General features: G+C 39.6%; 1 protein-coding gene across 8 annotated transcripts in view; it reads right to left on the minus strand.

The window, feature by feature from the left end:
* The window catches only part of Macrod2 (mono-ADP ribosylhydrolase 2), a 1,947,949-nt gene that overhangs the window by 1,486,299 nt on the left and 439,162 nt on the right, over positions 1 to 22,488 (minus strand). For 6 of the 8 annotated variants that reach the window (XM_060383167.1, XM_060383165.1, XM_060383162.1 and 3 more), the window contains exon 4: positions 16,412 to 16,441. The exons of the other annotated variants lie outside the window; for them this stretch is intronic. In XM_060383167.1, coding sequence (XP_060239150.1) covers positions 16,412 to 16,441 — 30 coding nt within the window. The remainder of the gene's footprint in view (positions 1 to 16,411; positions 16,442 to 22,488) is intronic. 8 annotated transcript variants of the gene reach the window in all.

A 22,488-nucleotide genomic window follows, 5' to 3' on the forward strand; every position in this document is an offset into this window, starting at 1 on the left:
TACTCCACATACAGAACACCTTTACACACATCAATAATTTAACAATGACAAACGGGGAAGAGAAGGAATTTCAAAGCAACCTGCATGGGAAGTAGGATATATACACTCACTGTAAAGGCACATGAAAGAAAAGAGAGAACTCAAGATCCACAACATATAAACACTCCATTAAGATGCTTGGCTTTAATAATACTTCACTTATAGAAAAACAATTTAACTATTACCAAATTAAAAAAAAAAGTTGAGTCTTTGATGTGTTTTTAAAGTATTCTTACCTTTGTTTTGGCAACAATGATTTATCTATAATTTCTTTACTTTTCCTGGGAATTTCATCTTAAAGAAGCTATGTGGAGGCTGGGCACATGTCAGGAAAATACTAGCTGAGAACAAAGTATAGATCCCTAGCAGGCACATGAAAGCCTGGCTGTCATCCAAGCTCTAGGGAGGCAGACAGACACAGGGATACCACAAGCAAGCTGGATGACAAGACTAATCAAATCGAGCCATGGGTTCAGCAAGAGACCCTGAATCAGAAACACAGTGGTGAGCAGCCAAGGAAGATACCAGCATCGGCTTTTAGTATCTTGTGTGCACACATGCATGTGAACTGCATACATGCACGCGTGCTCAAGCATATGTGCATGCATATCAACACACATACAACCGTACACATCTGCAAACATTTACATGTGCACCACACATGCAAAAAAGAGAAAGAGAGAGAGAGAGAATACTTGGTAAAATAAGCCCCACCTCCAATTTTTTTCAACAGTGGCAAGTACTTGGGAAATTTAGCAATTATATTTCATTTATTTCATTCATGAGTTTTAAGTTAAAGAAAAATTTTAGAGAGATTAAAGAAGAAAACTGCAAGAGATGCTTTAGGGGTTTTTTCATTAATGTAACTATTTAATTACTACATACAGTGTTTAAACTCCATAAGTCAGGACCTGTTTAAACTTTTGCCATGAGTCTTTAAAGCTCTCTGTTAAAACAGGCATTTTCTGAGAGAATTTACAGCTTCATATGGTAACTGGGAATTCTCTAAGAGGGCTTAAAATGAACAGAAAAGGGGAATGCCCCAGCAAAGGAAAGATGCTTCTCATTCATGCCCAATGATGAAAAGCTCACAGTCAACAAATAGGAGACCTCACAAGGACTCCACACAGCCTTTATCACAGCCTCACTCACCAGCCTCAGACCCACTTCAAAACCTTCAACTAAAAGAAATCCAGCATGGGAAGCTTGCCAACTCTGTTTCTTGCCAAGTTGGCAAAGCCCCGAAGGCTTGAATGGGCTTCTCGATGTATAAGATAAAAGCAGGCATTTGAAGCCTGCGAAGGCTTCCTGGGCGCATTCAGACCTTAGGTGAAATTCCATCATCTGCTTTTATTTGTGTGTGATGTAATGTATGCAGATGGCATGACTTAGGTCCCTCGTTGCAGACAGAGTTTGCTAGGAAACCAGATAGGGAAAAAAATCTTCAACATGAATTAGAAAAGGCGTTTCCCCTTGAAAGTTGCCCTTTTCCAGCTTTGATCTTTGCCTCTAACAACTATATAAACTTAAGACAGGAGAGGACAGACTTGATTTCAAACAAGATTTTCCTCTAGAGTACAGTGTGTGTGTGTGTGTGTGTGTGTGTGTGTGTGTGTGTGTGTTGTGTAAGGCGAAGAGCAGATCAGGTGGCGGCAAGAAACAGATTCTGAGCTGTGCTGTGTTCTTGCTTCTAAGCAGCAGGGCCTGATCCGTCAGTGCTCATTCCTCTCCAAGTGAGGAAGCCATCAGGAGTCTTCTTTAGTGATTTTGCTCCCCCCCGCCTTCCACGCCTTCTCCCTAACCAGAGCTCCTCTCGCGCAGTCTAGCGTGGCCCCGTGCCTCCTGCACGCCTGGGCTCTTCTCATCTCCTACTTTTACGCCCCATTTGTACCCCACACTGCATCTTCTTCCTCCCTGTGCAGACTACTCTAAGAAACCCAAGCGCTCTCACCTTATATGACAGTCCTGTAGACTGGAAAGCAAAAGACTACTTGCTTGCTAGAAATTTCTGAAAATTACTCTCAAAGGTCTCGTTATGTGTAATTTTTCTGTACATATATTCTATTTATGAAAAAGAAAAATATTCTGTATTCAGTCTAGCTAATGTTGTGCATGATGGGCCTTCACGGATGTTTGCCACTGCCTATACTGGAGTTTAGTAATGAATGCATACATTGAACCAGAGAAATTGTTTAGATTATCTATGACAAGGGTTATCAACAGCCACATGAAAATTACAAAAATTTTAAAAGACCATAAATATGTTTGTCAGACAGGGGTAATTCTTTTCCAAAAAGAATGTATGCATATGCATTTTATCAACCTTGTTTTCACAGTCAACCTCAGTCCTGTCAACCCTCTCTCTGTCACCAACAAAATGGACTTCCTGGATAACCAAATGGATCATTAGCTCAAAGAAAAAGCAGTGCCTCACAATTAAACTCTAGAGTTCTCCAGTTCTGTGTCACCAAAACATCCCAAAGGACTGTGAGCAATCCAGAAGCCAGGCTCCTCTCTGCACCTCTGAACTTGATCCCACACAGCTTTCCACTGCTGCCTATGGCCTCCATCCACCTTTCCTGGGTTTTAAGGTATTTCTGTTAACATTAGAATATCAAAAACAAACTCTCCACCTTTTAAGTTTCTCAGTGAGATTAATATGAAAATAAATATATAACCAGAAAGAAGCTTCATTTAAGCTCCAGGACTTTCAGGGGAAGGAACCTACGAAATAGTGAAATCAGATAGATGTCCTCTGCTCCCTCTTGAAAACAAACCCAATGACGCAGACAGGAGAGTCAGAGGAGAGTGAAGGAGGGAGAGATTCCACTTGATGTCTCTTCATCACCATGTGCTTGTCATAAACACAATCCAATTATAACTTCTCCTGAGACAGGACACAACTTGCTTCAAATCATTACACCATTCCATCACTCCCATCATAATCTTGTAACTTGTCCAAATCATTCCCATTTGATGGCACTGAAATATTCAGAGAAGAGAATTTAAAAACTGGCAACACTTCTATCTCAGATTCCTTGAGGGGATGAGATAAAGACACAAAAATAAGTGTGCTTCCTTCTCAGTCATATGTCTTGTTTGGATAAGCACTTAAATTTTCATGTTTCCTTATCAAAACATTTATATCTACATTTAGCAAAGAATTACACAGTATCCTGTAAATACTTGAATAACCAAAATATTTTTCCTTTCTACATACTTTTCTTTCATCAATAAGCTTAGACCTAAAAAGAAATTATATTTAATGATCACATGTCTCAGGCAAAGGTAAGCTTTGAGTGAGTTCAAGCAGCTGCCACAAATCTACACACCTGAAATGTCACTGAAAAAAAAAAAGCTGGAAAGCACACTATTTCTTAAGGAAATCAATCTGCATTCTAAAATGCCCTTGATGTTTAAGTCAGACATTGATTCTTTCTCATGTTTCTAAAGATCTATGACAATTTTTGAAAAAAAAAAAATGTAACCATGAGGTTGAAATGAAACTTTCAGTTTTTATATTTGGCAACTCATACTTAAATGTTTTGCTTTACTGAATTGGCATAAACAGGCTAAAATTGTCAAGGATCATTAGGATTTCCAAATCAGAACTGAAAATGACAAAACTCTAAAATTATCACCTATTAGTACTGAACAGTAATAATAGGTGATAATTTTTCAGTATTAATAATATGCCAGGGATTATTTAACTTGCATAACTCACTTAATTTGTACAAAAGCCTGAGAAGTAAGAAACACGTCACATAATATACAGAGTCAAATCATCATTTATCACTGGCTATTCTCCAGTGATGACATATTCTTGGACATATTATATAATTTAATAGGTAATAATTATATTTTATTCATCTTTGTACACACAGACACAATGAACTAGCAAATATAATCAGTTAGCGTAAGATTTTAAAAACTGTCCCTGCTCTAATAAATAGTTCTGGACACAAATTATAAATAACTAAATTGTTATGAATGAGAATGATATTATTATTTCAATTCTAAATTATGTCATAAACAAACTTAATAACAACAGGTGAGAAAGAGACAGAGCTCTGCTTTACTCAGCTTTACTCATTTTTGGCACAAATTGCTAAGAATATTTTATTTTTACTTTTTAAATTTTTACTGAGGTTTCCTATGGCTAGCCTCTCTTTTGTCCTTGACATTACTAGTTTGTGTCATCCTCTCTCTATTTTCTTGCTTAGTCAATCCTATGAGTCACCTTGGAAATCTTCTACGTGTGCCTAAGAACAAAGCCTACTTTGCAGTCCCTGGGTGGACCGTTTATACTTGAAAGGAAGGCCGAGTTAGTTAATCATATAGTTCCAGGATTTTTTTATATCTTACGTTTGTTATGTCTACATTAAATTATTTATTCAGTGATTCGATCATTTAGGAAAGAATCCACTTTCGTGTCTGTTATTAAATTGTCTTGAGAATACTGTACTAAAATCTGTAAGTATCACTATTGAATATTATATTTCTCCTGTAAGTTCTGTTGTTTTGTCTCCGAGAATTTAAGCTCTCTCAGCAGGCTTGCATGCATGTCGCTGACCATCACAGCTCCTCAGTGAGCTGTGCCTTTGTCATGAGAAACTGTTCCTCTTTATTTCTAGTAACTTTATTTGTATCATTACTTAGCCATACTGATTCTTTTATAGTTACAATCTGTAGATATGCTTTTATTCTTTCCTGTTCAACCTGTTCAAATATTGAAACTTTTGAATCTAATAGGTTTTTTTTTTTTTTTACTACTGAAAAAATTGTTGGATTTTTCATTGTTTGTACAATTGAGTCATTTATGTTACGATGATCTGAGCCTCTCATGGGTGAGGAAAGAATTCTACTGCTGACCTATCCACAGCAATCTTCTTACTTTTCATTTTGAGATAGGGGCTTACTAAAGTTCCCAAGCTGCTCTTGAACCTGTGACTTGCCTGCCTCCCGGGCTTAGGAGGCCCAGTTTGTCTTTTGTCTTGTGACTGGGAGGTTTACAGTACTCCCCAGAGTAGTTTCTGCAGCCATTTCCTTCAAGTCTTTAAACAGGTTTCCTCTAGTAAAGTCAGCTAATTATATTATTGATAAGATGTTGTGACTTCTTCATCAGCTTAAGCTAATAATAACACCCGAGATTAATCTGTGACAGATTTTGTCTACCCTTTTTATTGTTATATACCTAAGTATGTGTGTGTATATGTGTGTGGTGTGTCTATGTGTGTGTACAAATATAGCATAAGCTTCACAATTTTAGTCAAGTGTACAGATCAGCACTGATAAATGAATTCCTTCTTACTACTGTGCCGTGTGATAACTATCCATTTTCCGGACATTTTCATCTTTCCAAACTGAAACCCTGAATCCACTGAATTTAAACTGGACTCTGCCTGCTTTACAATCACTTCCCACTGGCAGGGCTGCCTTGCCAGGCCACAGGGGAAGAGGATGTGCTCAGTCCTGGTGCAATTTGATGTTCTGGGGTGGTGGTAGTGCTCCCTTTTTCTGAGGAGTAGGGGAGGGAAGGAGAGAATAGGAAGAGGGAGGGTAGGAATGGGAAGAGATGAAGGAGGGGCCTACAATCAGAATGTGAAGTCGATAGATAGATAGATAGATGCCTTATCCTTTCCTCCTTCTGATAATCACTGTTCAATTCAAATGTCTTTTTTCCCCTTGAATATTGGCCACAGATTGTTTACTCTTCTAAGTCCTTAGATAAAATTTGGGTGTATGTTACTGAAATGCTGGAACCACTGATTTTTCTTCTGAGGTTAATTGTGTCTGGGGATTTGGAGGTTGCTTGTTCATGAGATGAGATACGTCTCCTCCATGAATCTCAGATGGCTTTTTTTCTTTTAACTTTTAAGCCTAGGTTCCTAGGTTGTGTCAATTTTTCAAGGTATCTCAGTTGTCAATCACAAAACAGTCAGTAGTCATCTGCATACGTACTTTGATGTTAGGTTTCCATTTTTTTCTAAGAAAGAAAGAGAGGGAAGGAAAGAAGGGAAGGAAAGAAAGAAAGAAAGGAAGAAAGAAAGAAAGAAAGAAAGAAAGAAAGAAAGAAAGAAAGAAAGAAAGAAAGAAAGAAAGAAAGAAGGAAGTTGTGTGAGTAGGAAACTGAGTTCTCAATACAGTGGTTATAACCATGACGGATGGTTGGAAAGCTTTACTGAGTCTGTACACTGTGTTATTCATCCTAACCTCACTGATCTTTGGATCGTTTATCTGCACAAACTATTGATGACAGCACTTGATATTTTAGAAACACTAGTAAGAGTGAACCAGATACCAACCTTAGTCCAAACCCTGGCAAAGAGCTAGCCCTCCATAAATGATAATTATCAGTATTATTCCCGAATCATCCATCCAAGGATTAGGTGATAAAGGCCTAATCTATATCACACATTTTGCAGAATCCTGATATTTCAGGTGTACTCAAACTATCGATGCACCTATGTAATCATCATCTAAATTTCAAAGGAAAACAGCAGGAAGGACGACATTCCTATATATCAAAGGGTGTAGCGAGGTGCCAGCTATGAGATTCCCTACAGAGGAGAAGCTAACAGAGGAAGTGCTGTTTGGTAGGGTCATGCTTTTAAAATCAGGGACTAATGAATTATGTTGTTTCTAATTACAGAAAGTAAATAAAATGTGCAGCTTTGTGAAAGCTGTTCGGTCTAGAGCCTGAAGACTGACCTTTTGGTGTGGGCATCATAGCACATTTGTCAATAGAAAGTGTTCTGTGTGCTCAGCTTTGAGAAAGTTGGAGAGCTAATGTCCATTTAACCTAATGAAGGTTTTGCTTTCATTGTGACTGCTTTGAGATTTTTTGAGGTATTTATTTTATTTATTTTGTGTCACCTATATGTCTGAGACAGAAGCACATCTTGCCGATCTTCTAGAAATTGGCCAATAATGACTATTTCCTAGAGAATGCCCAGTAATGGCCATGTCCTAAAGAATGTCCAGTATTGGACCATTACCTAGAGAATGCCCAGTAATGACCTTTCTCCCAGTTTTTCTTCTCTGACTCAATGATATTCTCTGTCCATAGGTTTTGAGGCTCGGACAAACCAATAAACTCAGGGCCAAACCGCCCTCTAGATTCATATCACACACATAGGTGGTCTCAGACTTCATCAGAGAGGTTTCTCTGTGCAGTGGACAATAGTTGGTACAGAACCTCAGATGGGCAAAGTACAGAGTACAAGGGTCAATAGAGGGCTCAATCATAAGCAGGACATGTATTCTGTACCTCTGCTGCACGGCTTAGGAACCATTGGTCTCAAAGGAGCGGGTGAGTAAACGCCAGAGAGTAGAAGGAGTGGAGTAAAACACTGTTTCTGGGCAGGATAGGTCCACTGCACCCGAGAGCTCACAGCAGCTGTTGTCAGCTGCACACAGTCAAGCCAGGCAGCGGCTTAGCATGGAGTGGGGGAGAAGCTCCTGAGCCCCCACTACTAAGTGAGGCTCTAAGGACAACTGATGTCATCTGGAAAAGAGAAAGTGAGTTTTCGTTAAGGGTGTGGCTCCTGGGAGGCCAACCACACTCCAGTGGATGGCTGCATGCCCTGAGCATGAGCAGCACAAATAACTAAGTATGCTATTTAAAAAGAGAAATAGTGCATGAAGTTGGGAAGGGTAAAGATGTGTGAGTGGACAACGTTTCTCAACTCGTTGTTCGCAAGCCCTCTGAGGGTCGCATACCAGATATCCTGTATATCAGATATTTACATCATGATTTATAACAGTAGCAAAATTACAAGTATGAAGTAGCAAAGAAATAACGTCATGATTGGGGCCACCACAGTATGAGGAACTGAATTAAACAGTTGGGAAACACTGAGTTAGAGCGAGGGTTGGAGGTGAGTGTGATCAAAATACATTACAACATTCTCAAAGTTAATGAAAACAGCTTTTAAAAGCCCTTTGAGTGGTCCACCTACTGAGAGCAATGCAGGCACCGAGCACAGCGGCCTTCAGATGCTCTGCATCTCCTCTGCTGCCATTTGTCCATGAGATCAGACGCCTTACGAAGACGGCACTCCTTCCCACTTCCTTCCAGCTGGCCACCTTGTCCTAGCACATCCGGTAGCTCCAGCGAGCTGTCCCCCGACCCACCGCCTGCTGGTTATCAGCTCTTTTCTGCTGGATCCCTTGCTCCTTCTTGGCATCAAGTATATGCTGGAACGTGAAATAGTGCTATTTTATTGGTCCTCTCCCTATACGTTAACTGATAGGCTTAGTGAAGCCCTGCCTGACGGCTATGTTTAGGTTTTCTTCTCCCGGCCTAGAAAATGTTACAGGAAACTGGAATAATGCCCCTTTGTCTAGCACATAATTAGTTTATTCTCTGTGCATTTGCATGATTGAAATAAAAGTTTTTCAAAACCCCTACAGCATAGATGAAATGAACTACTGTTGGAACGATCTTCTGTCTGTCTGTCTCTGTCTCTCTCTCTATATATATATATGTATGTATATAGTATATTTATATGAATACATATATAATTCCCGGGCTCATTTGTGGGTAATTATCAATTATCTGTATTATCTTTCTATAAAAGAAACACTCCTCCACCACATGTGGCTACTGTGAGCCCTGTTGCCCCACAATTCTGGTTATTCCCCTTTATTTGAATACAGCAATGCCATATCATGCAATTATCTAGGACCTTTCATCTTTCACGCTTACACCATAATGACAATAATGACAACTGCAGTAATAACCATTTATCTAACACTTTGTATTTAAAAACACTTTACAATGAGCAATTAGTTATTCCACGCCAGTGAAGTCGTTTGCTATCATTAGAATCATCTCTCCAGAGCTGGAAACTAGTACACAAAATAACGAATTTGTCCTAACTCATGAAAAAAATTAACTTCTTCTCTCCAAGGACAGAGCTGTGGCAGCACGCGTGGGCTCTCTGTGGGAGTACGACTGGATTTGCTCTCACTAAAAACTTCCCAGATTAACCTGTCCGGGCAGCCTACTGGATAGCTACAGCTTGGGGAGTAAATGAAAGAAACATCAAGGAGTGGAATAGCGTTCTGAACAGTGTCAAAGGCAGAAGCCTTTGTAAGTTGCTCCCCAAGTCTTCCACTTTGTGTTGCTGTGAGACTACGTCACATACAGTAAACTGAGGTAGGGCAGATCTACTGTCCCAGAATGCAGTGGGCTCTATGCAGAAGTGTTATCAGAATCATGTTTTCCACCACGCACAGAGAGTCCATCTTCTGTGGGCATAAGGGAGAGATATTTAAAACAGGAATTCAAAAAATGTCCCTTTTTATGGTTGTGAAGAGATTATACTTAAGCACAGGTACTCAAGAATTATGCAATAGCTACTATGCAATCAGAGCTGTGTGTGTGTGTGTGTGTGTGTGTGTGTGTATGAGTATATGTGAGTGTGTTTTTGTGTTTTAGTGTGAGTCTGTGTGAGCGTGTGTATGTGTTAGTGAGTGTGTATGTGTTGGTACATGATACAGTATTATTTTAAATACTAGCTTTGAAATTGAACTTATACTTTCAGGGAGTTAGGTCCCATTTAGTAGGTCAAGGCAGTAGGAATGCATATTGAAGTCCAAGATTTTTACTCAGGAATTCCTACAACTGAAAAGATGGGTTTTGTTGTTTTTTACTTTTCAGTGTTTTTATAATTTAAATTCCTAGCCTAAAGCATCATTTAGTAATTTAAGCACTTTCTGAAAGAATTAATTAACTTTGTATATTTTTAAGTTGCCTAAAATATACAAAAATAACAAACTATTTTTCAATTATAAAATTAATTTAAAAGTTCAAATGAAAATTAATTCAAAAATAGAACTCAAATGAAATACAAGTATACAAGGTTTTTATAAAGTTAAATAAAAACAGGCAATCTTTGATAGGATAAAACCTGTATATATTAATAATAATAGGTCAGTGATAGGCTGCTTAGATTAACAGGCTAAGAGAAGAAAGCTGTAACTACAGACACTTGCTATTTGGTAAAATATGGCTGAAATGTGCCTTTCTCTCTATGTGATCTGTGGAATTTAAATACCCTGTATTTAGTTCCTCTGCCTATACAAATCCCCATTGTTCTCTGTATTTCTCATGTAAAGAAAATGTACTTTCAAAAGTTATGTGAGTCTGCCTTTACAAGTTCTTTCAACCACAAAAAAAATGCCACAATGATTAAAAATAATTACTATGAAATACACACAGAATCCTCAGGTTGGCTGTGTAAGTTTTTTCTTTAAGGTTTGTTTGTTTTTTTTTTTCCATCAGAGTATTAGTCAGATGAAACAGATTAACTTTCTAAAGCAAAATAAGACAAAACCAAAATATTTAAATATATGACTAATCCAGGATGAGAAATGGTGATATTTTCTGAGTATTCACCATTACACAGACGCTGTCCGGACCATCAGGATGAAGGAGAGCCGCTGTCAGGAACCTCCCCAGCTCCCAGCAGAGTTCAGCCAGGGCTGCCATGCAAAGGAGCGGAGCCTGTGATCTCAAGGGCGGTCCGCCGCCCTCTGGGCTCTAGAGCGGGGTTCCCCTCGGAAGGCAGGGGTACACAGTAAAGACAAATAACCTTCGTTTCTAGTCTGTGGGATCCCAGTGGCCAGAGGTAGAGAGGGGGTAGAGACCGGAACAGTGCAAGGCAGGCAGGACTAGATTCTGAACCATTCTCCCACTTCCTGTCGCTGTCAAGGACATCTGCAAGCCCTTTGTCTGAATGGCAGGCCTGAGAAGGGCGGCCAGGTCAGGCGAGCCTTCCCTGCCACTGCCCCCAGGACCACAGCTCCTGACCGTCCTAACGCCTTCACGCGGCCTAGAGCAGCATCCCTAGGCTGGAGGGCCTACTTAATCAAGGTCCAGACAGCAGAAGAGTGACGAGAAGACAAGGAAAAGCAAGACACGGTGTTGTATAGTAGGGAGCACATGTGAGACATCCCTCTCTGTCTACAAAAATACTACCTCGTACAGCACACCTCCCTCTTCTGGGAGGATTTCCCCGACCACTCCAAAATACCGACTTCTATTCTTGGTCCGTGTGTCCTGTGTGATGAATGCCTTTCGCTTTGTAAAATGCTTACTGTGCAAGTAGATAATCTTTGACTGTGCTTAGTTCTGAGACTTTTTACTACCCAGAGGTAACCGGTAACTGGAGGGAAGGGAGGAAAAAGGGAGTGGGCTGATAAAATAGGTTGGGATAGAGAATTTACACGTGTAAGCGAGTGCTCTCACACCTGTTCTGGCTCCTGATCTCGGTCCCCTTCCACTTCTCCATCACATCTGGACCTCTGGTCCGTTCTAGCAGGCCTCACTCCCTGCAGCGCCTGGGCTATCTGCCACCTAAGGCAGTCTAAATTTAAACCTAATTTTGTATGCTTTAAGAGCTTATCCCTCCCTGCCTAAACAAAATGCCACAGCCTGTCCGTTTCTCTTGCCCTGCTGCTCTCCAAGGCCAGGGAGACCATCACTCTGCCCTGGCCCACGGCTGGGCCATTTTCCCTGCTGAGTACAGAGCGGCTGCTGAGCTCACAACCGCCAGGCTTTGCTCCTGGTGGGCAAGCATCAATGCCCTCCCCCGCTCACTGGTCTGGCTTCCCGGCCAGAGCCACTATCCTAAATTCTTCCCAGCATGCTTGAGGCCTAGACACATGTGGAGGGTTCTGGTGTGTATTAAACAAGGAGTCAATGTATAACATACAATGGAAAACAGAAAGAAGGTAGGAATTGTGAGCAATTTAGTGATACATGTACCGTGTAATGCATACTGTGTGTGAAAAGAAAAAGGTGAGAGGACACTACATTGTCTTGTGAATGGTTAACAAGCAATCCATAGGCTGATGAAAGCTCAGCCAACAAAGTGCTCACTGGGCAAGCCTGCCAATGCGAGTTCCGTGCCCAGAAGCCACGGTAGAGAGGAGAGCACGACAGACACGTGTGTCCCTACACACACACACACACACACACACACACACACACACACTAAGCACAATACTGCTACTAGCAGCAGTAGTAATAATATATACTTGACTTAAGCATATTAAGACATGCTTAAAGGCAGCTGCTCTTTGGGGTGGTAATCTGCCTAACAACCCAGATAGTGTGAGAGAACACTTCTCAGCTAAACGCTCCTGCCTTTCAGAGAGAGCATCAAATGATTATTAACCATTAGGGTACTGTCAAGGTATCATTTTAATCCAAGAGATCCACATCAGATAAGTCTTTAGATCATGGGGAAAATGTGGGACGTTATAATTATTCTAGTTACTCTGCCACAGGAAAGGTCTGCATTGATTGACTAATCAATAATCAATACAGCAAACAGTGTTACCCAGCAAATATTAGTATGGGAATGGGCGATGAGCATTTGCATGCGTGAGTATCTGTGTATGGAAATAAATGTAACAGGGAGGAAATTCATAGCCAGAATCTACCTGTGTAACAGAAACTGACTTACGATTTCACTTCTCTCAAGCATGCACTTGACATTTATATCACATGGGCTGTTTTGACACACAAAATGGTCATTAGTAGAAAACCAGAAATAGAAATATTTCTACAGGTAGAACTCTTGAATGACCTCAAAACAGCTGCTGCTATCCTAGGACCATTTTTGCTCCTATTTGGGCACACCCAGAAGGCACAAAAAGTCAAAAGAGTTTGGGGGGAGGGAACATCCAAAGAACATGCCATGTGTTCACATTAGGTGAATGGCTCTCATGCGTTTCCCCCCAGGGTGAATGCTGAGTTTTTATTTGGCAATACTTGCTTACCGTCATGGTGTTTTAAATGCAATCTGGCATAGAATCCTCAAGAAAAATGTATAGAATTATTTGTACCAATACAAATAAAAGTGTTCCATAGGTTTTTCTCATAGATTCTGAAGTGATTAAAATGGCAAACAAACAAAATCATGATGCAAAATAAACACATGCCCTGTTGGGAACTGTCACTCTGAACGCCTATGCCTCGGGTGCTTGACAGACCATCACAGAGGAAAATCCCATAAACAACACCCTGGGCTGGTCCACTCATGGGCTCTGCCTCGCGTTCATTGCTGCATGAATGGAATAGACATTATCTAAAGTCATAAGTTATAAAGTTTGTTCTGTCTATTTTATGATGGACTGGATGAACTAAGAAATTAGTTCTTTGATTCTAGTTGTTTCTCCCTACAAATTGTGCTTTTCCATAAAATTTAAGGCTGTCCATGATGGTTTCTTTTGTGTTCTGTGTTTCAAAATGCCACCTTATAAAGCCTGTGCACACAAGACAACCATGTTACCGATGAGTAAGCATGTATCGCAGTGTTTTCTACGGTTGAGTGACCAGACAACCATGTTACCGATGAGTAAGCATGTATCACAGTGTTTTCTATGGTTGAGTGACCAGACAACCATGTTACCGATGAGTAAGCATGTATTGCAGTGTTTTCTGCGGCTGAGTGACCTTCAAACACAAGAAAAGACACAAGCCTGGGCATTATCCAGTGCTACCATAAGGTGGTGATGCACTTGTGCTCTGCAGAATTACTTCTTCTACAAATGGACAGACTACCCTGACAGCAAGGAAATGAATGAGAGGACTTGAAAGCATGCAGCTGACGTAGATATTTGCATTCAATCTGCTTTGATAAACTGGAAATATGTGTAATGGTGTTCTTTACTGGATGATTAGAGGCTGCTACTTGCAAATATCAAGGAGATGATTCCAAAGACTTGCCTTAAAATCAGAAGGTCAAAACTCTGCACAGCAAAAGCTAAGAATGGTCCTTAAGTTCAATTTTTGAATAAAACCATTCAAAAATCAAGTTTGTAATTGAGAACAATTTTGACAATTCCAGAAGTGTGCAAATGAATTTAAACCTCTTGATAGCCTGTTTTAAGGTGAAAATACAGCCATTTCAAAAACTTGTAATTTATCTTTCTGATATTACTGAGTTGCTAAATTTACAATTCAGAAATTGTAAATCATGATGAATTTGGCAATTGTGTAGATGAAGACAATAAAGAAAACTGAGTTAGCCTATTTCTTCTATAAGTACACAACTAAGTATCATACCATTGTTAAACGTACCTTCTCAAATAGGACAGAAATGCTATGTATTTATAAAAACATAAAGCCAGTCACTATAGCCACTTATTTTTTTTCACATAGCAGTTACGCACACATACATTTAAGCAAAGCCACTTGAGGCCAGAAAAGTAATCATATGGCAGGTGTGTACATGCAGCTCATGGCACACTCAACCTTTGCTCTTCTTCCTCTACAGCAAGCAGAATAATTCATTTCAATGAGCATATTGCTTCCTAAAAGCAAAAACTACTAGGAATGCTAAGAATGAATATTTTACCAATCTCAGTATAATGTGAGATTTCATGAAAATCTGTTTCTTAAAGAATAAAAAGAAAATTGACTCATCCCTGAAGATACTTTTTACAGTTTTGCCTTTCCTATTTGCCCTTGTCTACATTCTTTGTGTGATGGCTGGAGCATCAGCAGGCTTTACAGACCCTGGTTACTGAAATTGCAAGCTCAGAAGAAAGGACAGGGAAGTAAGAGGTTGATGCTCCATGACATCCGGGATTATCAGGTGACCATTCCAGGCTCCCTGCAGCACGAGGTCACATGACGCACAATGCATTTCTAATCTTTAAGGGATAATTTTTCAGGGGCTCTTATCCATCATAAGCGGCTGAAGTGATTTTTAACTAATAAAAATGGTTGAGTCACACTTAAGAAATAATTGAAAGCAATAAATGAACCATCTACCTAATTGGTAGCTATAAGTTGATAAATGTGTTCATGTAAACTCCATTTTAACCTTATACTTTAACCATATTAGTCAGGTTTCCTAAAGTGCTTATGTGTCTTGTATGAAAACCACCCCTATGAGCAATTTATCTTAAAAATATTTTTTCATATAGTGTATGTAGAGGGGAAATACCAAAACCCCAGCCCCTAAGGAAAATTTTCCCTAATGTATCTCTGAAAATACAGTAAAATATGTGATGAAAAAAATCATTTCTTTTTTTAACAACATTTTTATTGATTATTTCGAATTTTAGACAATGCACCTCCATCACACTTGTTTTCCTTTCCTCCCAGGTCCATCCTCCCGCCCTCCTGCCCTCCCCACTCTCTCAAAAACAAAATGGAAAAATAATACGGCAAGCCCACTTGGTGTTGCCAATCTACTCGTTGCACCATGGTCAAACTTCCAGTGGCCAGCCCTTAAGGAACATGGAGTCATCTCCCACCGCCCTGGCAGAAGCCATCAACTGGGAAGAGCTGAACTTCATCACCCTTTTCACACCTTTGAAGGGCTCTCCTTACTGGCTCCCTATCTAGACTGGCGGTGGAGACTTGTCACAGAAGCCTTCATGTCTCTCATTACCAATTATGACATTTATATTTTCTAAAATGCAGAAGATGCATAAGCAGCACTTTCTACTTTAAACCCTTCTTCATCATTCTAGATTCCAAGTTTCCATTAACATCGAACAATGGTTATATTTTTAATTGCCAAGTATAATTTATAGTAGAATCTTCTATTAAGGTCTGTACTTTTTTTTTTAACCTCCTCAAAGTGGTACACAGTTCTACCAACTACCTGCTACCTAAATGAAAATGAAAAACAGCAACAAACAGGGAGAAGAGGAAGGGGATGGGGAAGGAGAGGAGAGGCTAAGCCAAGCTATGAACATTGAGATCATCAGTGAAAACTGCCTTATTGAAACCCATTCTCCCCTGCTCTATTATGTAAACTCTTTTCCTAACCCTAGGATAAAGCCATCGTTGCTGGATTCCATCATTTAAAGTAAAATCCTGCAGGATGAGAATCTCTCCCTCTCCTGTCACTTTGATGAGTTTCTCTTTCTTCTCTTACCTAACACAAAAATATAGCATTAAAAATAATTTCTCTTGTACTTTTCCAAAGAAGTAGATGAAATATTAAGTTCTCTAGGTACAAAGTCATGAAAAGCAAAAGCAAGCAGTTGTGGTTAAAAAGAAAGAAGGCAAAGCCTACATACTGTCACCTTAGCATTCATATGAGCAGAGCCTCTCGTCTGCTGTATGTGTGTTTATGTCGACAGATATACAGTCTGTGTGTGCCCCTACATAACAGGTGACAAGAAGAAAAACAGTTGTGAACACATTTTTAAGCCAATTAAAAGAATAATTCCTTAAACCAACAGCATTTCTATTATAAACTATTTTCTAGACTATTAGTTTTATAGGTGACAAAAATGGCAAAATTAGCTTGCTGTAGCATCACAGAGCTTGCTAGTCATCTTCTGGTTAATGTCTTGAAAATGCACTTGAAGTTAAGCCATTTTCTGGACTTACCACCGCCTCCTCCGAGAAGACTGGCATTTGCTGTCAAAGAAAAAAAAATAAATTGTATTTTAAAACACACAGGAGACACAATGTATCAGAATAGTTACAGAAAGTTGTGATGATCATGTATCTTATTCAAACACATATACAGAAAATAAGTATTTTCATACAAAGACAGATTTTATCACTATTGTACCACAGTATGAAAATTAATGTTTCCCTGTTTTATCCTCTTTTTCTCTTCAAATGGCTAGTTTTAGACATTTCCTTATAGCAATGTTAAGTATGTATTGAAATCTTTTTATTCTCCATCTGTATCTAAATTGATCTTCTGAGTTTTCCATTTTATGTAATGTAGATACAACAATGCTACTTAGGCAATTTCAGTGATTTCAAAGGACAATGTAACAAGAAAATATAAAGATAATTTAAATTAAATTAACCACCATCAGACAAAACAATCTCAGGACATTTTGCTGTACTAAAAATAAGTCAAACTTTTACTAGAGCAGCAGACTTCTTTCTACACATAAACTCTATCTGGGAGAAAGATAGAAATGGTAAGCAGCAATATGTGAATTCTCACCTATTTATTCAGAAATTCAGCCTATGTATTCCTGGAAAGCAGATGGATATAAGATAGTTCCATGGACTTAATCTTTACAAAGGTGTTTATATCATCTACTCTGGGCTAAGGGAATATTCTGAGACATGGGTAGAAAAGGTGTAAGAGCCAAAAGTGAAAGTGAGAGGTTGAGGAATGGCATTTTCTGAACAAGGCACAGGCACTGCAACCATGAACCCACATCAGCAGCAGGCGTCTGCTTTGGGTCTGCACAAGAACGAACCCAACAGCAAGGCTGAAGGGCAGGTCAGGGGCCTAGATCCTTCATTGATGAAACATTCATTATGCACAGTCAGGCCGACAGGGAGTCACTGTCTTCAGCTGTGACCTCAGGACTATGATGGAGAGCTCCATTCAGTGTCACACAGATGGCCCTGATTAAACTAAATGGGTCACAGGTCAAACAGGAAGTCATGAATCCTGTAAAGGAATTCAGAGGAAGAGGGAGAGATGATAGAGATAAGAGGGAGATAAGAAGGGTTCACAGAGAGTAATCACAATGCAGTATATACATACAAGAAATAGTCAAAGACCAAAATTAGAAAAAAAAAATCCACTTGGATTGTCCTCAAGAAGTAAACTTTTTTGAAAGTTGTATTATTGACAATTGGCTGTAGTGTTAGACAATGTTATGCTGATGTTTATACAAATGTAATAACCTTAACGTGGACGTGAACATACACTTCCTGGGCTGGAGAATGGCTCCTACATGAAACGCTAGGCTCTCAACCAGATAGCAACGCACTACACTTGGCTTGACCCATACACTTGTGTATCATTGGCACAGTTTATGCATGTTACAAACACATTTTCAGCAATATTATAAGGGCAGACATTAACCAAAATCTTCCTCCTTTTTGTGGAGAAAACTGGGTTAAAAGAAATAAATAAATAGTTTAGGAAAGAGGAGTATTTTTCTTGAATTTTTGCGTGCACTCTATAAATCATGCATTGCCATGACCTAAGATGAGTAAATGTTATTAGTCATTAGTATTAATAATTCAATCAATAAACAATAGAACATGTGAAGGACAGGTGCCCATATTCATAGTTCAATTAGACTAAATGTGTGATGGCTTACTAATTACTCCAACACTAAATAGAGTATCATAAAACTCATGGAGAGAGCAAACGCCTTGGAAGGCCCTTTCAATACATCAACATTAGACCATCAAACTCTGTCTCTGTGTCTTCCAAGCAGAGAGCTGTCTAATTGTCGCTCTCCCTTCCCCTCAGTGCTTTCTCAAAAACATCTGCAGAAGAGAAGTATCACTAATCAATCAGAAACTGAACTCTCCTTGATGTCATCCGACCATGCACATCTAAACCCGTTGGGTGTCACACTGAAAAGGTGTGCCATTTCATAAATAGTAACCACAGCTTAACAGCTGACCCCAGGTCCTGCCTGTGACTACTGAGAAGTCAGTTTGCCACAGGAGCCTGAACACAGTGAGGAGAATTCTCACTTGTCTCCTCCTCCTTGGAAGATGAATTACACGATCAGCCCGTATCTCTTGGTTGCCCCAGCCGGTCCCTCAGATCTTATTGCATTTAAACCACGTGTCATTTCACATGCCTGCTTCCCCACGAACCCTGTTTAACTGAGAATTACTTCTCTGCCTGCTGGTTTTCCAGGCCCATGACATTCCATCTGCTATCTTCCAATTTTCACATGGTCATTCATAAGGAAAAATGTATTTTCAACAATAAATCATAACGAAAATTAGCAAAAGCTCTTTTCTGAGAGCATCATGCCAAGGATCATGATAAACATCATGTCGCAGCTTCTTTTCATTGGTCATCCATCAATAGAGGAGGGGTTCGAATGTTTCCAGAGCCCATCTGTTTAACCAGCCACTTGTCCAGCGGACTAGGAGTAGGCATAAGATTTAGACTCCCATCCCCACCAACCACCAAGTCGTGTGATGTCAATGTGTGCTCATGTATAGATGAGCCTATCTGTAACACAAGCCTAGAAGTAATTTTCTTCTGTAAAATTGCCAAAAATAAGCAAAGTGAATTTTTATTGTAACTTCTAATATGACTTTGCCTCCACAAAATACCTCAGTTACTATCCAACATTCAACGTGGTGGATTAATATTTCTTCCATTTTAAGGAAATGAAAACTATTTTTGTGGGTTCAAGGTTATTTAATTTCTTCTTAATTATTTCTAATAAATTTATACATATCCCAATTAAATAAGAAACTCTTTGAAATAAGATCTGAACTTAGTGCCTTGTTCTGCACCCAATAGTTTCTTAATACATGCTTTAAATTGTGAGATAATTGACACATTTAGTCAATTCTCTTTTCATATAAAAAGTACTTATTTGCTGAAAATACAGAAGAACCGATCTTTGGCCCTACTTATTCTCTAAAATCAAGGATTATTATAGAGCTCTTAAAGTTTATTTGAAATGCTTATAATTCAAAACATGAAATATGTTTCTATACCCATCAAATTTTCTTGCCAGAATGACTGGTGATCCTGTTCTAGTGATACTCTGTTCCAGAGTATCGTATTGTAGGCAGGAGGTGGGACAAAAAAATATTACAAACACGATACCACTGTTTCTATAGTAAGATTTAAAGACCTGGATGCAACAGGAACTCCACAGGAGACCAGCAGAGCCAAAATACCTGGGCTTAGGGGGGCCTTCAGAGACTGATGCTCCAACCAAGGACCACGCATGGAGAGGACCTAGAACCCCTGCTCAGATGAAACGCATATGCTGCTCAGTTTCCAAGTGGGTTCCCTAGCAAGGGGAACAGGGGCTGTCTCTGTCATGAAGTCAGTGGCTGGCTCTTTGCTGACCTTCCCCTGGGGGAAGCAGCCTTGCCAGGCCACAGAGAAAGATGATGCAACCAGTCCTGATGAGACCTGATAGGCTAGGGTCAAATAGCGGACTAGGAGAGGGGCATAGGGGGAGAAGAGGGAGGGAGGATGGGACTGGGAGGAGACGAGGGAGGGGGCTACATTGGGAAGACAAAGTGACTAAATTGTAATTAATTAATTAATTAATTAATTTTAAATTATTTAATTTTTAAATTGTTCTCTCCAAACAAAATAAGTTGTTTCCAAGAGATGGACAGTCTAAGTGTTGATAATAAAATTCTGAATATAAATAAAAGCCTATTTCTTGAAGATAAGTTCATAGAGGCAAACTTGGTAAATTTCTAATATATATATATATATATATATATATAATATACTTATGGCTCAGCTTGCTTTCTATTGCTGTGATAAAGGCTATTGCTAAAGGCAGCTCAGGGTGGGAAGGGTTATTTGGTGTCTATGGCCCATTGTTCTCACTGAGGGAATCAGAGCAGGTGCTGTAAACAGGAACCCGAGGCAGGAACTAAAGCAGAGGCCCCGGAGAACTGCTACCTGCCAGCATGCTCTCCACGGCTGGCCCATCCCATCGTGCTTTCATCTACACCCCAGAACCAGCTACCCGAGGCAGGAACTAAAGCAGAGGCCCCGGAGAACTGCTACCTGCTAGCATGCTCTCCACGGCTGGCCCATCCCATCGTGCTTTCATCTACACCCCAGAACCAGCTACCCGAGGCAGGAACTAAAGCAGAGGCCCCGGAGAACTGCTACCTGCTAGCATGCTCTCCACGGCTGGCCCATCCCATCGTGCTTTCATCTACACCCCAGAACCAGCTGCCGCGGGTCGCAGGTCCACAGTGGTCCGGGCCCTCCCACATCAATCATCCTGCAGGCCAGTCCAAAGAGGCATTTTCTCAACTAGGTTTCCCTTTTCCCAGACAACCCAAGACTGTATCTAGTTGACACAAAACTAAGCAGCACACTCTACGAATGATCAAATTTAATGTTTGTGGGAATTTTTTATTCCTTTTAGACCCAAATTTAAATTTTTATTAAGCCTACAAAGTTTCTAAGTATAAATATTCTCATTTAATGTATTAAACCCAAAACTTCAGTACATTATAGGCAGTAATACGGCAATTTCCAACAACATACCACTTTATTTTAAAGTAAAATTGATATAAAACTATTTTTTCCTTTAAAAAAATCTCCTAAATAATCTATGGTATGTATGTCTTCTTTAGAAGAGATTGGTTAAAAAAATAAAACTAAAATAAAAAAGCTTATATTCAGACTTTGGAACAAATCATGAAAACAATGATCCAAAAGCAAAGCACCCTTGATTTTAATTCTGCATCAGCTGCTAACTGAGTGACTCAAGCATGTCATCATTTTCTCATTTATCTCTGTCAGAAAACAGTTTCAGTCAGGAGTGCAAAGCAGGATTCAAACTCTTCTGAGTCACTAATAAAGAAAACTTCTGGAGACAATTTACACCCAGTGGAAAGTGGATGGAGCATGAATTAAGGTTTGGTCAGGTGGAGGGAGGGCAGCAACATCAGCCACAGCAGCCACCTTGAGCTATGTTTCTGGGTAACAAGACCACTCAAGACTGACTGCTTTGTTGTAATAAAATCCTGCCCAACAATCATAAACAACCGTTAGCACTCATTCTTTGGAGTAAATATATTTTCTCTGTATCTTATTATTCAGAGTCAGGGGCAGGAGGCAGGCATGCATGGTGTGGTCAATGAACAATTTGGAGTTATTGGTTCTCTCCTGCCACTATCTGAGTCCCTGAAATCAAATTCAGGTACTCAGTCTCAACTGTAAGCCTCCTATCCTCTGAACCATCTCCCCAACATTGATTCTTATTTTTATTTGTTTGTCCACTTATGTGTAGCGTGTATTGCCTACATTTATGTCTGTGAATCATCTGTGTGCCTGTGTTCACAGAAACCAGAAGAGTATGTCAGTTCTCTGAGAGAGATACAAATGAGAGGTACAAATAGTTGTTAACTGCCATTTAAGTGCTGGGAATAGAAGAGCAGCCAGTGCTCTTAACCACCGAGCCATCTCTCCAGCTCCACCAGCATTTTTTTAATGCTTGAATGTTCCTTGCAGTTCTTGAGTCTGAAAGAATCCAGTCTCTTATCTCCATAGCAATTATTTGTTTTCTTGCTTCATTTCAGCCTCACGCTAAAGTATCTTGTCAAACAAGCAACAGTCTGAGAGACTAGTCTTTAAACATTCAACGAAAGTGTTTGTGCAGGGCTTTTGTTTTCAACGTATTATACAGGAAATTACACTTGTTTTCATCTGAACAGGATCCTGACCACCTAGCTCTGTTTATTTATTCTTATTTCTTATTATAATGGAACACAGGAGATGTCAAAATTATTGTTGGCAACAACTTTTCCAGGAGCTCTACTGAGAATACCAATTTCATTCACAACACGTTGTTAGAAAAGAAATGTCACCCTTTAGAACGACACTTTTTGTTTCCTGTGCTTTGAAGTTCAAAGTAGGAAGCGCTAAAATGAAACCAAATGCCAAACACGTGTCTTACTCTAGAACACATGACTTCATATCAGAGTGACCACCTCCACTGACAGCTGTGGAAACA

This window comes from Meriones unguiculatus, chromosome 4 (genome assembly GCF_030254825.1).
Source record: "Meriones unguiculatus strain TT.TT164.6M chromosome 4, Bangor_MerUng_6.1, whole genome shotgun sequence".
Classification (NCBI taxonomy): Eukaryota; Metazoa; Chordata; class Mammalia; order Rodentia; family Muridae; genus Meriones; species Meriones unguiculatus.